At 44.0% G+C, this 12,957-nt stretch overlaps 1 protein-coding gene across 1 annotated transcript; it reads right to left on the bottom strand.

Moving 5' to 3' along the window:
• Positions 1 to 881: 881 nt before the first annotated feature.
• OXGR1 (oxoglutarate receptor 1) lies at positions 882 to 2,706 on the bottom strand. Its single transcript, XM_060634036.3, has one exon. It carries the CDS (start codon positions 2,011 to 2,013, stop codon positions 997 to 999), a length of 1,017 nt encoding a protein of 338 aa, XP_060490019.2. The 5' UTR covers positions 2,014 to 2,706; the 3' UTR covers positions 882 to 996.
• Between the last annotated feature and the right edge of the window lie 10,251 nt (positions 2,707 to 12,957).

Here is a 12,957-nt window from a genome sequence, read left to right as displayed (position 1 = left end):
GTGATAATAACTAGTATTAGTTGGTCATTTTTATAAACTCAGCAGCAACTTTTAAAATGACCTACAACAATACAGACATAATGACCCACATATGTTGCTATTTCCACTGACATCTTTGGGGTGTCTCAGGTGAATTGTACTGACCGCCTTGAATCTACTTGACTAAAGCCTTGTGAGAAACGCAGTTTAATGGCCTCAAAGCAAAGTTTGAAAGAGTAAGTTTTAAAGCTATGAAATGAAAACAGAATACTGAAAAAGAGATAAATAATGCCTTGGATAGTCTGGGGGTTCAACACAAACAGGCCCCAGTATGAAGGGGGCATGAAACCATGAGTGAGTAGCTTGGTTTTCTCCAATCTTGGCACTAACTTCCTGAAAGATCTAGGGCAAGTGTGTGAATAAATATATGTATATATACATACATATATATATATATGTATGTATATATACACACATACATATATAACTGTGTATTTTATTGGTGAGAATAGATGTTTTTCTTTTTTTTAAGTTTATCTATTTTTTTGCTTTGAGAGAGAGGAGAGAGAGAGAAAGTGAGAGCTGAGGAGGACAGACAGAGAAAGGGTGAGAGAGAACCCCAAGCAGGCTCCTCAGTGCCAGTGCAGGCCCCAGTGAGGGGCTCGAACTCATGAACTTTGAGATCATGACCTGAATCGAAATCAAGATTTGGAGGCTTAACCAACTGAGCCATGCAGGTGCCCCAAGACTAGATGTTTTGCAAGATGTCCCTGATTTGTAATAGTTTGGATTCTACATGTGAATCTTCTGCTGATATGCACGTATCCCATTCTTACCTCTACCCTAGGGAAGATCTCAATTAATGGGTTACCAAGAACTCCCGGTAGCCCCGTCCTGGCTTTAGCACGTGATTAGCTGAACATACAATATTTCCTGAGAGCCACTGAGGGAGCCGTTCTGGACTTAGAAGTTAAAATGTCAGCAGGCTTTTCTTCTTGGTTGACTAAATGAAGTATGTCAAGGGTTGTTTGAGTAACTGATTTTTTTTGCTTGTTCCAGGTCCCCACTGGCTTTGCATCTCACCATCGAGCAGAGGGCCTGCTGGAAGTTGTCACTGACCACCACATACAGTAACAGGTTACCGAAGGTGTTCAGGGCGGCTAACGGCCTAGAAACGATGTACGCTTCATGGATCTGATTCTCGATGGGGCAGCTGATTGAAAGCAGTCGAGATTCGATCCGAATGACCCTCAAGATGTGGAAGGGTAAAAAACATATGTAAAACACGAGGAGTAGCAGAATGGTTAGCCTTCTAGCTTTCTGCTTAAGGCAGCTGTGATTCTGAGGTCCTTGGGTTAGGGTGCAGATAATCATTGTATAGCACAGTGTCACTATCACCAGGGGAAGGCAGAAAGTAGTTGCAGTCAAAACTAGATTGTACCATTTGATAGCGGCGAGGTCATCCGAACTGGTAAGGTCAAGGCAGGCTGATCTATTGGGCCTGGTGGTTGATGTGATCAGGAAGGTCATGGGAATGACGGCCACCAGTGAAATGATCCACACCACAGCACAGGCCACCACGGCCCATCGAGTCTTGTGAAAGGAAAAGCAGCTCATGGGGTGAATGATCACGAAGTACCGGAAGATGCTGTAACAGGTGAGGAAGAGGATGCTGCTGTACAGGTTGAAATGGAAGCCGAAGCGGATGAACTTGCACATGAAATCCCCGAAGATCCAGTTTTCGCCGCTGGCATAGTAGTGAATCAGGAAAGGGAAGCTGGTTAGATACAGCAGGTCTGTGCAGGCCAGGTTCAGCATAATGATGGTGCTGCCTTTCCACGGCCGCATTTTGAAAATGTAAGTGGAAATTGCTACTGCGTTCCCTGGAAAGCCCACCAGGAAGATGATGCTATATGTTACAGGGAGGTAGTGCCTCTTGAGTGGGATTTTTTCATCAGTGCAATTTCCAAAAGGTGCTGCAAAATCGGGGAAGTCAGAAGAAGCATTTGCAAAACTGTCCAGTGGCTCATTCATGGCTGTCTCCTTTCATCTTGCAGGAAAACAAGCGTTCGGTTTGGCAACACAAATCACTTCAAACTAACTCCCTGATAAAGGAAAATAGAAAACATTAATGATAGGGTAATGAAAACAATGATCTTCTTTTAAATGAAAATTGCTCTCAGATCCTAAATGTGCCACTTCTTTCTCTTTAATCTCAAAGAGACCCTGTGGAGAAGAGATTGAATTTCTAAGAAAACGATTGTGAGGCAAGGCATCTAATAATAATATGAAAGTTAAGTTACCACCAGAATGAAAACGAAGGATTGCAAATAAACAAATACACGTAGCCGCAGTGGACATCAAGTTGGCAAGGTTGCTGTTTGGGGAAGCCACAGAATGTCACCATTAGAGACTTAACAAGACCTACCATTAATCAAGCGCCAGGCACTTCACCATCATGTAACCTCTAAACTTCACAAGACGCTGTGAAGTGTTTCTTATTATCTCTATTTTACAGGAGAAATAAAGACTGAGGGAGGTTTTGCAACACGTCCCTGGAAGGCACCTGGTGGCACAGCCAGGGCTCCAACCTGTGTCTCTCTGATTTAGAGGCCATCCTCGATTCTAGCTTCCCTCACTATGCTGCTTCCCAGTCCAGATTCCCCCACGTACGTGATGGAACAGGAAGTGTGAAGGCATGAAAAGACAGAATACTGCCCATTTTTTAAATGTAGATTTCACATCTTGCGCCATCATACATACGGTAGATTTCATTTTCCAATGTCGGCTCTTCCAACCTATTTTAATAGCTAATATAATTTGTTCACGGGAGGGTGTGTGCGTGTGTGTTTGCCAGGGGAGAAGGAAGAGCAGATTCATGCAGCGTTAAAGCTTTGCGCTCTGTCGCCAGCCTGCCTGACCTTGATTCTCAGTTTGGCTATTGAGAACACTTGTGTGTCCCTAAGCACATTGCACAAGCTCTCCAGGGCTGGGAGCAGTGGCGTTTTAATTTCCTTCTTCTTACTTATCAGGGTTTTCTAAAATTTTGACAGTGAATTTCTGCAATGAGAAAAGCATGAAGATTATTTAAAAGAAGAATCACTTACAATTAGCTTATTATTCAGATGTAAATAGATGTTGGTAAAATGTATCCACTTACACATTTACGGAGTGCCCACTGTGTATTAATTAGGCACTCTGCCAGCTCCTAGAGATACAAAGTGAATAACACACACAGATGTACAAGCCACTATCACAGTCTACTGGGGGAGATAGACATGGACATAATTTTGACGAAATGTAACCCTACCACATGGAGCTGTCAATATATTTTTTTTAAAAAGGCAGGAAAAACACTTGGAACACTACTGGGCACATAATAAGTGCTCAATAAATGTTGGGTAGTTGTTAATCACTAAGTCCTTTGATAGATGAATGGCATGAGACGGAAGGGAACAGTTGCCTGGAGAACAGGGGAGGGCACGAAGCAAGGTCATTAGGAAGGAACATTTAAGCGGAAAGTAGCGAGAGGAAGGGAAAGGCATTCTAGGCAAAAGGAATAGCATGTGCAAAAGCACTGAGATATGACAGAGGGAGATATTCAAGGGAGCTCTGCTCAGCATGGCTGCTATATTAAGGACCAGTGGGAGATGAAGCTGGAAAGAAAATAATAGCTGATAATAAAAATAATAGCGCGTCCTGGGTACAAATGTATACAATGTATACTCTAGTATACATTCATTTTATCCTCCCAGCAGTCTGGCAAGGTAATTCTGTGATCATGCCCATTTTATCGAGGAAACTGAGGCACCAAGAAGACAATGAGTTGCTCAAGGTCACACTGCTAGTTAGTAGTGAGCCATAAGATGAGGACTAGGGCAGTCAGTCTGCAGAGCTGGGATGCCTCTCACAGTGAGTAGGCAAGAGGCAAATAAATGCTCTAAAATAACAAGGTTGAATTAGACTTTATCCCAGATGGGCTAAGTATATCAAACATCCTAAATTGTGTGATCCAGGGCTAACCTGTCAACAATAACGGCACCCACCTCTTTGGGTTGAGAGAGGTTAAATGAGTTAAGTATATTTTGAAACATACTTTATGTATGTGTTTTGAAAGATATACGTGCTATATCATCGTCTGCCATCACTATTACTATTATCTGATACTAAAATCTACACTATCAAGCTTTCCCCCAGTGCAGGAAAGAGGTAGATTTCAGACTGGCCCAACTTAACTAATCAAAACTAGTAGACTCCTCCCCAGTTCATTGGCCTTGAATATACTCTCCCGGATCTCACTTAGGGTGCAGATCAGGATGGCCTTAAACATTTATGACTTCTATTCCATATGAATTGGGGAAAGACTAGCCTCGGGATGTGAAGCATGCCACTGGGCAGCTGTTAGGATCCTCCAGGGGAGACGCCAGTGCTCCCTGGGACCGTGTATCACAGATGGAGAGCAAATGTTTCCTTCCTTGTCAAGTTAATTTACTCTCGCTGGACACGCTATTCCTAGAACTATTACCTACACAGCAGTGAAGGTGATCCAATTCAGGTACTGCTGACCAGCAAGGGTTCTCTGAGGCCAGGAAACTACAGCAGACAGCTTTTTCCTTGGCCAGACTCTTTAAATGGGTTCATGCCCAGATGGGAGCAATAATTTATACCTGAAAGAAAATGGTCACGGTCAAAGAGTCCCTGAGGCAGCACTTCCAGAAGCCAGTTCTTAGCAAGTCCTTAGTCAGGTCCACACTGCTTGTCTGTCAACTCCCTGAAACCAGAAACACGGAATCACCTCATACCCTAAGGGCCAACACAGCGAAGGTTCTCAATACATATTTGCTGAAGAAAAGAACAATGAGTAATTTCAGCAAAATTTTATCTGGGGCTGAAGGGTTAATGAAATGGCAACTTTTTTTTGTTTGTTTGTTTTAAGTTTGCTTCTTTAACCACTTTTAAAGTAAGAAGTGGGGCTCCTGGGTGGCTCAGTGGGTTGAGCGTCCGACTTCGGCCCAGGTCATGATCTCGCGGTCTGTGAGTTCGAGCCCCGCGTCAGGCTCTGTGCTGACAGCTCAGAGCCTGGAGCCTGCTTTGGATTCTGTGTCTCCCTCTCTCTCTGACCCTCCTCTGTTCATGCTCTGTCTCTCTCTGTCTCAAAAATAAATAAACATTAAAAAAATTTTAAACAAAATAAATACAGTAAGAAGCAAAATTATAATTTCTGTCATTGCCAAATGAACCCCTGGCCATGTCATGGGGCCATTTTAAACAATAATCATATCAGGAGAAGACAGGTTGTAGGTAGAAACAACCACCTTATTGTTTTGAAAAACAACAGTTCAACTGGGGATTTAATGAAGACTGACAGACCAAGTGGAAGGGAGGAGGGGTTGGCCAAGAAGTTTAACCCCTCTTCCACAAACCTCAGCAAAAGAATGGTTTGAGTTTACAAAATATGTGTCAGGTTTAGAACAACAAAACTGGTCAGGGATGTGAGGTCAGGTTTCTTTCCTCAGTCGTCCCACAATCTCGTGCAATTCACTGCTACTATCCCAAGAGCCAGATGTCCACAAAGGACTCATTGACATTCAGGGGACACTCAAGAATGATATGATATGCTCCCTACATTTTGCTCCAACAGCGGACCTCAATCAAAGGGAGGTTATAGACCACCTAGAACTAACAGACTCTTTACAAACTAGAAATAATGATCTATTAAGTTTCAACATAAACAGATGCATATGTTTGAACTAAACTAGATAACACACAAATAAAAGCAAATACCAAAGATTTGGGGATATTTTTACAAAGGAAAAAAATCACATCATTTTGGCTCATTTTTTTTTCTCGGAAATTGGGAAGAGATTGTGATTCTTTGAGGCTAGCTGCAGGCTATCAGTGTTTTGGAAACAAGCAGTTTGAGAACCGCTATCCTAAATGTCAATTTGCCAATGAACTTCATAGACAGGGATTCCAAGCTTCTGATATGGAAGACAGGACCAAAAAAGTGGCAGCATAAACTATTTTATGTCCATGGCACCCTCTTGGCTGCCGGGGGGTGGGGGGAGGGGGGAAACAAGTAGGATTCATGATGAAATGTGATTTTTCTAGGGTATCTGTTAATTTTGTAGTAAACTCTTAATCCAACAATATCCCACCCCACCCCGTTAGAGTTCCCTTCCCTCCGCACACACCCTGGGTTTTTCCGGTGCTGTTCCAAAGCTGAGTTAACATTCATTCTTTCCTCTTCTCAAGCTGCCAGTGGACCAGGGAGGCATAAACTTGTAACCCTGTGCCTCTCACATTCCTTCAGAGTCCTTGGAAACTACGGCTGGGGTTGTACCAAGAGGAACCATGGGTAGACATTTTACTCACAAAGATTCATCTTCCTTTCTTCCTCTACATATCTGTAAACTAATTTGACTTGGTACTAGTTGAAAACAGACCAGTTCTTCATCCAGGCAAATTTGAGAGATGCATGAATGCTGTCCTTCCTGAGTTTGAAGGATTCCTTCTCCCCAACCTTTCCCTCAATTGCAGCTTTCAGTTAAGAATCTGCAACTCATGGCACCTGGCTGGCTCAGTCGGTTAAGCATCCAACTTCAGCTCACGTCATGATCTTACAGTTTGTGGGTTCGAGCCCTGCATCGGGCTCTGTGCTGACAGCTCAGAGCCTGGAGCCTGCTTCCGATTCTGTGTCTCCCCCTCTCTCTGCCCCTCCCATGCTCATGCTCTGTCTTTCTCTGTCTCTCAATAATAAATAAACGTTAAAAAATTTAAAAAAAGAAAGAATCTGCAACTGGGGGGGGGCGCCTGGGTGGCTCAGTCCATTAAGGGTAGGGCTCTTGATTTCAGGTTTATGAGTTAGAGCCCCACGTCGTGCTTTGAGCTGACAGTGAAGAGCCTGCTTCAGATTCTCTCTCCCTCTCTCTCTGTCCCTCCCCTGTTCATTCTCTCTCTCTCTCTCTCTCTCTCTCTCTCTCTCTCTCTCAAAATAAATAAACTTAAAAAAAAAAAAAAAAGAATCTGCAACTCTGTTGCTAAAGACTGTTAGCACTGGCCCAGTCGATGGGGCTCAAAGCTAGGATTTTAGCTATTTGATCTTCAAATACAATCTATGGGTATCTCTCCTGGGAAATGTGCAAATATGGGCACACAGAAATTTTACATACAGTTTGGACATTTAGAGACAGTAGCAAACTTGTTCATTAAATCCATAGCAACAACAACAACAACAACAACAACAAAACATAAGATGGTAAAGAAAGGCATTTTGGGGAGAGGGTAAGGTTTTGTTCCTTTACTTGGGGAGGCTGTGGGGCAACGTCTTTGGACTTTGCTGACCCCGGGAAGAGGCAGTAAGGGGCCGAGAACGCACCCAGAAAGCGAAATCAAACAGTGTCAGAGATGAACTCTCTGCCCCCAAAATACCCCCCATAGACACCTACGCTTGGTCGCCTGGTCGTGAAAAAGGCACAAGATGGGATTGACAGTCCGGAACCTATTCAGGCTCCCCTGAGATAAACCTCTGGCCATCTTAGGCTTTCGTCTTCGCTGCCAGGGTGCGGGGTACGCCTGCTGCTGCTGAGAGAAGTCAGGGACCCCGCTCTGTCCGCCCCTGTCCTGTCACAGGGACTTGCCGGGGCTCTGTTCCCCAGGCTCAGGGCGCCCCGCGTCCCTCCCGGACCCCCGCACCCGGCTCCCTCCAGCCCTCGGGCTGCTCCCGGATCGGGTCTCCGCTCACCTGGCACCGGGTATGCGGCCGCGGCCGCCGTGCGCCCCGCGTGGCCCTCGGAGCGCGGCTGCGCGCCCTGGTGGCGGGACACTAGGAGCAGAGGCCGGTGCACCGCCCCTGCCCCTCCCAGCCCTCCCCCTTCCCAGGCCCGAGCAGGTGCGCAGGTGCGTGCTCAGGGTCCCGCCCCGTCAGACAGCAGACAGCGTCCTCCCTCGCCCACTTTGGAGGCCTACCCAGAATAGCCGCTTACACTCCCAGGGATCTCTGGACATCCTCCTTGCCGGCTGGACCCAAGACTGCACAAAGGGAGTATTTGCAGAGGTGGCCTCTTGCCCCAGGAGGGTTGAGGTCCTGTTGTCTGGCTCCAGAACTATCACCTGCTTGCCCACGGTTCAGGGCCTTTCATCTAGCTTGGAATGGAAGCAACTTCAGTCTGACCCTCTAAATTGAAGACTTCCACTGAAGTGTCTTTTCACTGTATCCAGCTACAGGCCTGTCCTCCACCGCTCTGCAAAGTCGTTTAAAAATAGTTTGTAACGGTGTGCGAAGAGCATTTGTCTGGATCTCCGGATCTAGGGTGAAGCCCTCTTGCCATAGGACTTGCGAACAGCCTCTTCCTTTCCCTGAAGCTCAGCTACACCATCCAAGATAACAGGGCTCTGAATCATGGGACTCTAAGGTCCCTTCCAGCATTAGAGACGAGTTTTCTGTATTGTCTAACAGAGATGAGCAGAGAAAGTCCCCTCCACGTTCTGCTGTGGATGAGCCTAGAATCCCTGGTTGCACTTCTGTCTTGGTGGGCAGTAAAACCACCAGTTCATCCTCCGGCTCGCAGGCCTGCGACAGCAAGAATGCCGAACCAGGCTTTCCAGAACCCAAGTGAGAAGATTCCCCCCTAGGTGATGGTTGGACAGCACTATTAAGAGGTCTTTAAATTTTATGCTTCTCATTATTATTATTTGAGTCCCAGCCTTTCCAGGGAAATACTCTGCATTAGGAGAAAAAGTATTCTCCGGAGTTACTGTTTTTAATCACTTCCTCGATCCCTCATTTGGAAGTATTTGACCCTATTTTGTGCAAATCCACCCACATTCATTCAGCAGACATTTGCTGCTTGATTATTCTGTATCAGGCACTGAGGAGATAAGGAGGAATAAGGCATGATCTCTGCCTTTTAGGAACTCATGTCCTGGAAAAAAATAAACTATTGATTTGAAAAGTGATTTGTGTTGACACTGGTAAATTAGGGTGCTATAAGGTGCCTGATCCAAGTGTAAGGGAAAGAGAGGTCAGAAAAAGCTTCCTGGAGTTAAAAGACTTTTGACCATTTTTCCGTGATGAGCAGGATTTCCAGGTGAAGAGGAAATGGCTGAAAGAAATGATTTAAGGACAAGCGTTAGGTCCTTGAATCATAAATGTGCAAAAGACATTTTAAGATACCCAGTTCTAGAAATGTAAAATGATGCAGCCACTGTAAAAAAAGGGTGTAATCGTTCCCCCCAAAATTAAAAATAGATTACCATGTGATCCAGCCATTCTCCTTCTGGGTAAACACCCAAAAGAATTGAAAGTAGAGATCCAAAGAGATATTTCTACGCCTGTGTTCATAGCAACATCATTCACAATAACCACAATGTGGCAGCCACCCGAATGTGGTATATACAGGTAATGGAGTATTATTCAGCTTTAGAAAGGAAGGAGCTTCTGACACGTGCTACAACATGGATGAACCTTGAGGACGCGATGGTAAGTGAAAAGTCAGTTATGGTTCTGCTTGTATGAGATACTTAGAGTAGTCAAATTCTCGTTGATAGAAAGTAGAATGGCAGTTGCCCCAGGGTTGGGAGTGAGAGGAATGGGGTGTGTGTTTCGTGGATACAGAGTTTCAATTTTACAAGCCGAAGAGTCCTGGTGACGGATGATGATTTGCATAACAGTATGAATATACCGAATGCCGCTGAAGGTACACTAAAGATAGTTGGGATAGTAAAATTTTACGTTCTATGTATGTTACCACAATTTTTTAAAACTTTGATTTGAACATCGAGTCCTATGGCCTCCCTTTACACAGGAGGACACTGAGAATTCTAGAGCTTCAAGAGACAAGACGGAGGTGAATGCCAGGAAGGTCTCTGTGAGGCCAATGCCTCTGTTCTTACCTCTCTGTGCTACGCGTGACTGGCCACTTGATTGAAGCCATCACTTTATCAGAAAACAATGTGTTATAATCTGACACTCAATATTGGCTCTATCAACAAGATGATTATTATGAGCTAACTATCTTATTTTTTCATGTTTACTTGTAAATATAACTTCTTACTACAATTCAAAATTCTCACCTATGAAGTAGTCATTTGCAGGAAAAAAAATACTAACCAATATAGACCTTAATCATTCTCTGAATAGAAAGAATGATACAATTTTTATATCTTTAAAACAAGCTTGCATTAGCGAATGATGTCACTAATTTAGACTATGTTTAAACTTCAGATTTAGGTCTTCTAGCAACACAAGTCAAAGACCTATAGGGTAAAATTCAACTTCCATTTAAAATTGGTCTCCTGCCCAGATTCAGAAATGCACTTTCTTCTTTTAAATGAACACTCGATAGAACAGGATTCCAGCACTTACTTTCACAGCTATTTGAGCAACACAGGTGCCACCTGCAATGTGCTGCAATTGGGCCTTTGAAGCAGAGGATGGGGTAATCTCCAGGATAATCTGGATACTCAGAAATTCTCCAATTTGGGGGCACCTGGGTGGCTCAGTCGCTTAAGCATCCAACCTCAGCTCAGGTCATGATCTCACGATTCGTGGGTTTGAGCCCCGTGTCAGGCTCTGTGCTGACCTCTCAGAGCCTGGAACCCGTTTCAGATTCTGTGTCTCCCTCTCTCTCTGCCCCTCCCCTGCTCACTCTCTGTCTCTGTCTCTGTCTCTCTCTCTCTCTCTCTCTCAAAAATAAATAAACATTTAAAAAAAATTTTTTAAAGACGCACTGACATCTTAAATCCTCCTGCTCCAAAAAGCTCCATGAAACTTTGCAGAGAAGGCAGATTCAAGTAGCATTCTCTGGAAAGCCATTAATTACTGAGTTGGACGCTGGCAGGGGGGAAAGAATAACATATTAGTACTAGTCTTAGCTCTTACTCAGTTGAGTGAGAAAGGGACAAATGGTTGGTGACTGTGCAGAACCATTCTATTTCTTTCTCCTCTGATTATCCTGACCCAAACGTCAAATGATCATGTTTCCAGATCATAGTTTCAACTATAGCTGAAGTTATCATTGCTGACCATTTGTATGTGTATATTCGGATGCTTTGACGTTTGGGACTTTGCTGACCTGGGAGAGACTGCCTTTCTCGGGGTTAGCCAATTTCTAGAGATAGTAAACCCACCAGAGGGTGTACTTTCAAATGCAGACCAAGCAATCCAGAGCTTCTATCCCCAACCACCTCCTTTATCAGACTGTCACACTCTGGACCGCCATCCATCTGTTCTAATCATCCTAAGGCCAGGCACCAGACAAATAGGGACAGCGCCTGTGCCCCAGAGCCCACTGAAATTATTCAAACTAGCCAGTCCTAAGTCTGCTTCCCCTGCCTTGTCTGTTCCTTCCCACAGAAACTATAATCAAGTTCCTCCTTTCCTTCTGCCTCCTGGCCAATCCCAGTACATGTCTGTGTGTCCCCATCCATGGTGTAGGGTACTCCCTCCTCCTGGGATCTGTGAACATAACAAACTATCTTTTCAATGGCAAACATCTCCTGATCTGTTGACCTCGCCATACCTGAATAATAACAAACCTATGTTTTGAAACACCATTTGTAGCCTTGTCAGACTTTTGTAATTTCAGCCACGATATATCTCTTGGTGTGATAGTAGTATTCTCATGAGATTAATTGTCTTGATTTAAAAGAAAATGATTAACTTGTTTTCTAATGCCTTTAAAATGGATTGCTCAGTGAAAATGCACTTATTAAATAAAGCAAGTTTTTGATCTATGCTCTACTCGCCAACGAATTCAATTGTTGTGATGCCTTCCAGATTCCTGCAATATTTCTTCAAAGAAGAAGACATTATGGTAGAGTGGAGAGAAGCCCAGACATTTAAAGCCTAAACTTTAGTGTTTGGAAAGCAACTCCGTTAGCTGAGAAAAGACATTCCCTTCGTAGGTTTCCATCTAGGAAAAGCAGAGGTTGGACAAGACATTCTCTATGGCCCGTTCCAGATTAAAGGGGTCTTAGTTGTGAAAAACCTAGGGGAAGCTCAAAGCTTTCTTTCTTAGAAAAGTAGGTATGATGTTGCTGCACCAATGTGAGTCATTTGCTATGCTTCTATGTGAACGTTATCTTGATGATTCTTTGAAAAAGAGGTTTTTCTGGGAAATTTGAGAAATTTGAGACTCTTGGGAAAGAGACTGACTAGATTGTCTCTTTAGATTCAATCCCAGTAAAAGTTGGAAGATGGTTAGGGTCTTCTGGGAGGATAAAGAGCCAGGCAGTTAGTACAGTTCGGCTGCTGGCCACAGACAAGGATGGGATTGCCACTCTGCTCAGGAGGAGTTTTAATGTGAAGTATGGTGACCCATGGAAGCAGGGAGAAATGGAGATTATAGACAAAGAAAATGTGGTACAAAAAAGGAGTAGAGAAAAGCCAGAGAAGGGGCACCTGGATGGCTCAGTTGATTTTAAGTGTCTAACTCTCAATTTCAGCTCAGGTCATGATCTCATAGTTTTGTGGGTTCAAGCCTCGCATTGGGCTCTGCCTTGACAGCATGGAGCCTGGTTGGGATTCTCTCTCTCCCTCTCTCTCTGCCCCTTCCCCACTTGTGCTCTCTCTCTCTCTCTCTTAAAATAAATACTCTTTAAAAAAAAAAAAAGCCAGCAGAGAAAGAAAGGCATCATCATCAAGGAACTGAGCTCTTTGCCTCTACTGGTGTAGTGTCCCTGCCTTCCAGTTTTCTGACCCTACCAACTACTCTGTGACTCAGAAAGACAATATAAGACTTAGAGATGTGATACATCCTAATAAAATACTAACTACTTTATGAGTCTCTTTGCCCAGAAGTACTTTTTTCTTTTCTGGATACTTGCTGTACTTGTAAACCATACCATTTTATCCAGCATTTATTCACTTTTAAATTGTTTAACAATTTTATTAACTATAATAGTTTTACTAACTTGAGTCTTGCTTGGGTCAACCGGATTTCTCCATTTCAGGGGAGAGGAGCTTATGTTCTCCTC

This window comes from Panthera onca, chromosome A1 (assembly GCF_046562875.1).
Source record: "Panthera onca isolate mPanOnc1 chromosome A1, mPanOnc1 haplotype 2, whole genome shotgun sequence".
Taxonomy (NCBI): domain Eukaryota; kingdom Metazoa; phylum Chordata; class Mammalia; order Carnivora; family Felidae; genus Panthera; species Panthera onca.
The sequence above is the reverse complement of the archived record's forward strand: the minus strand, read 5'-3'. Positions and strand labels throughout refer to the sequence as shown.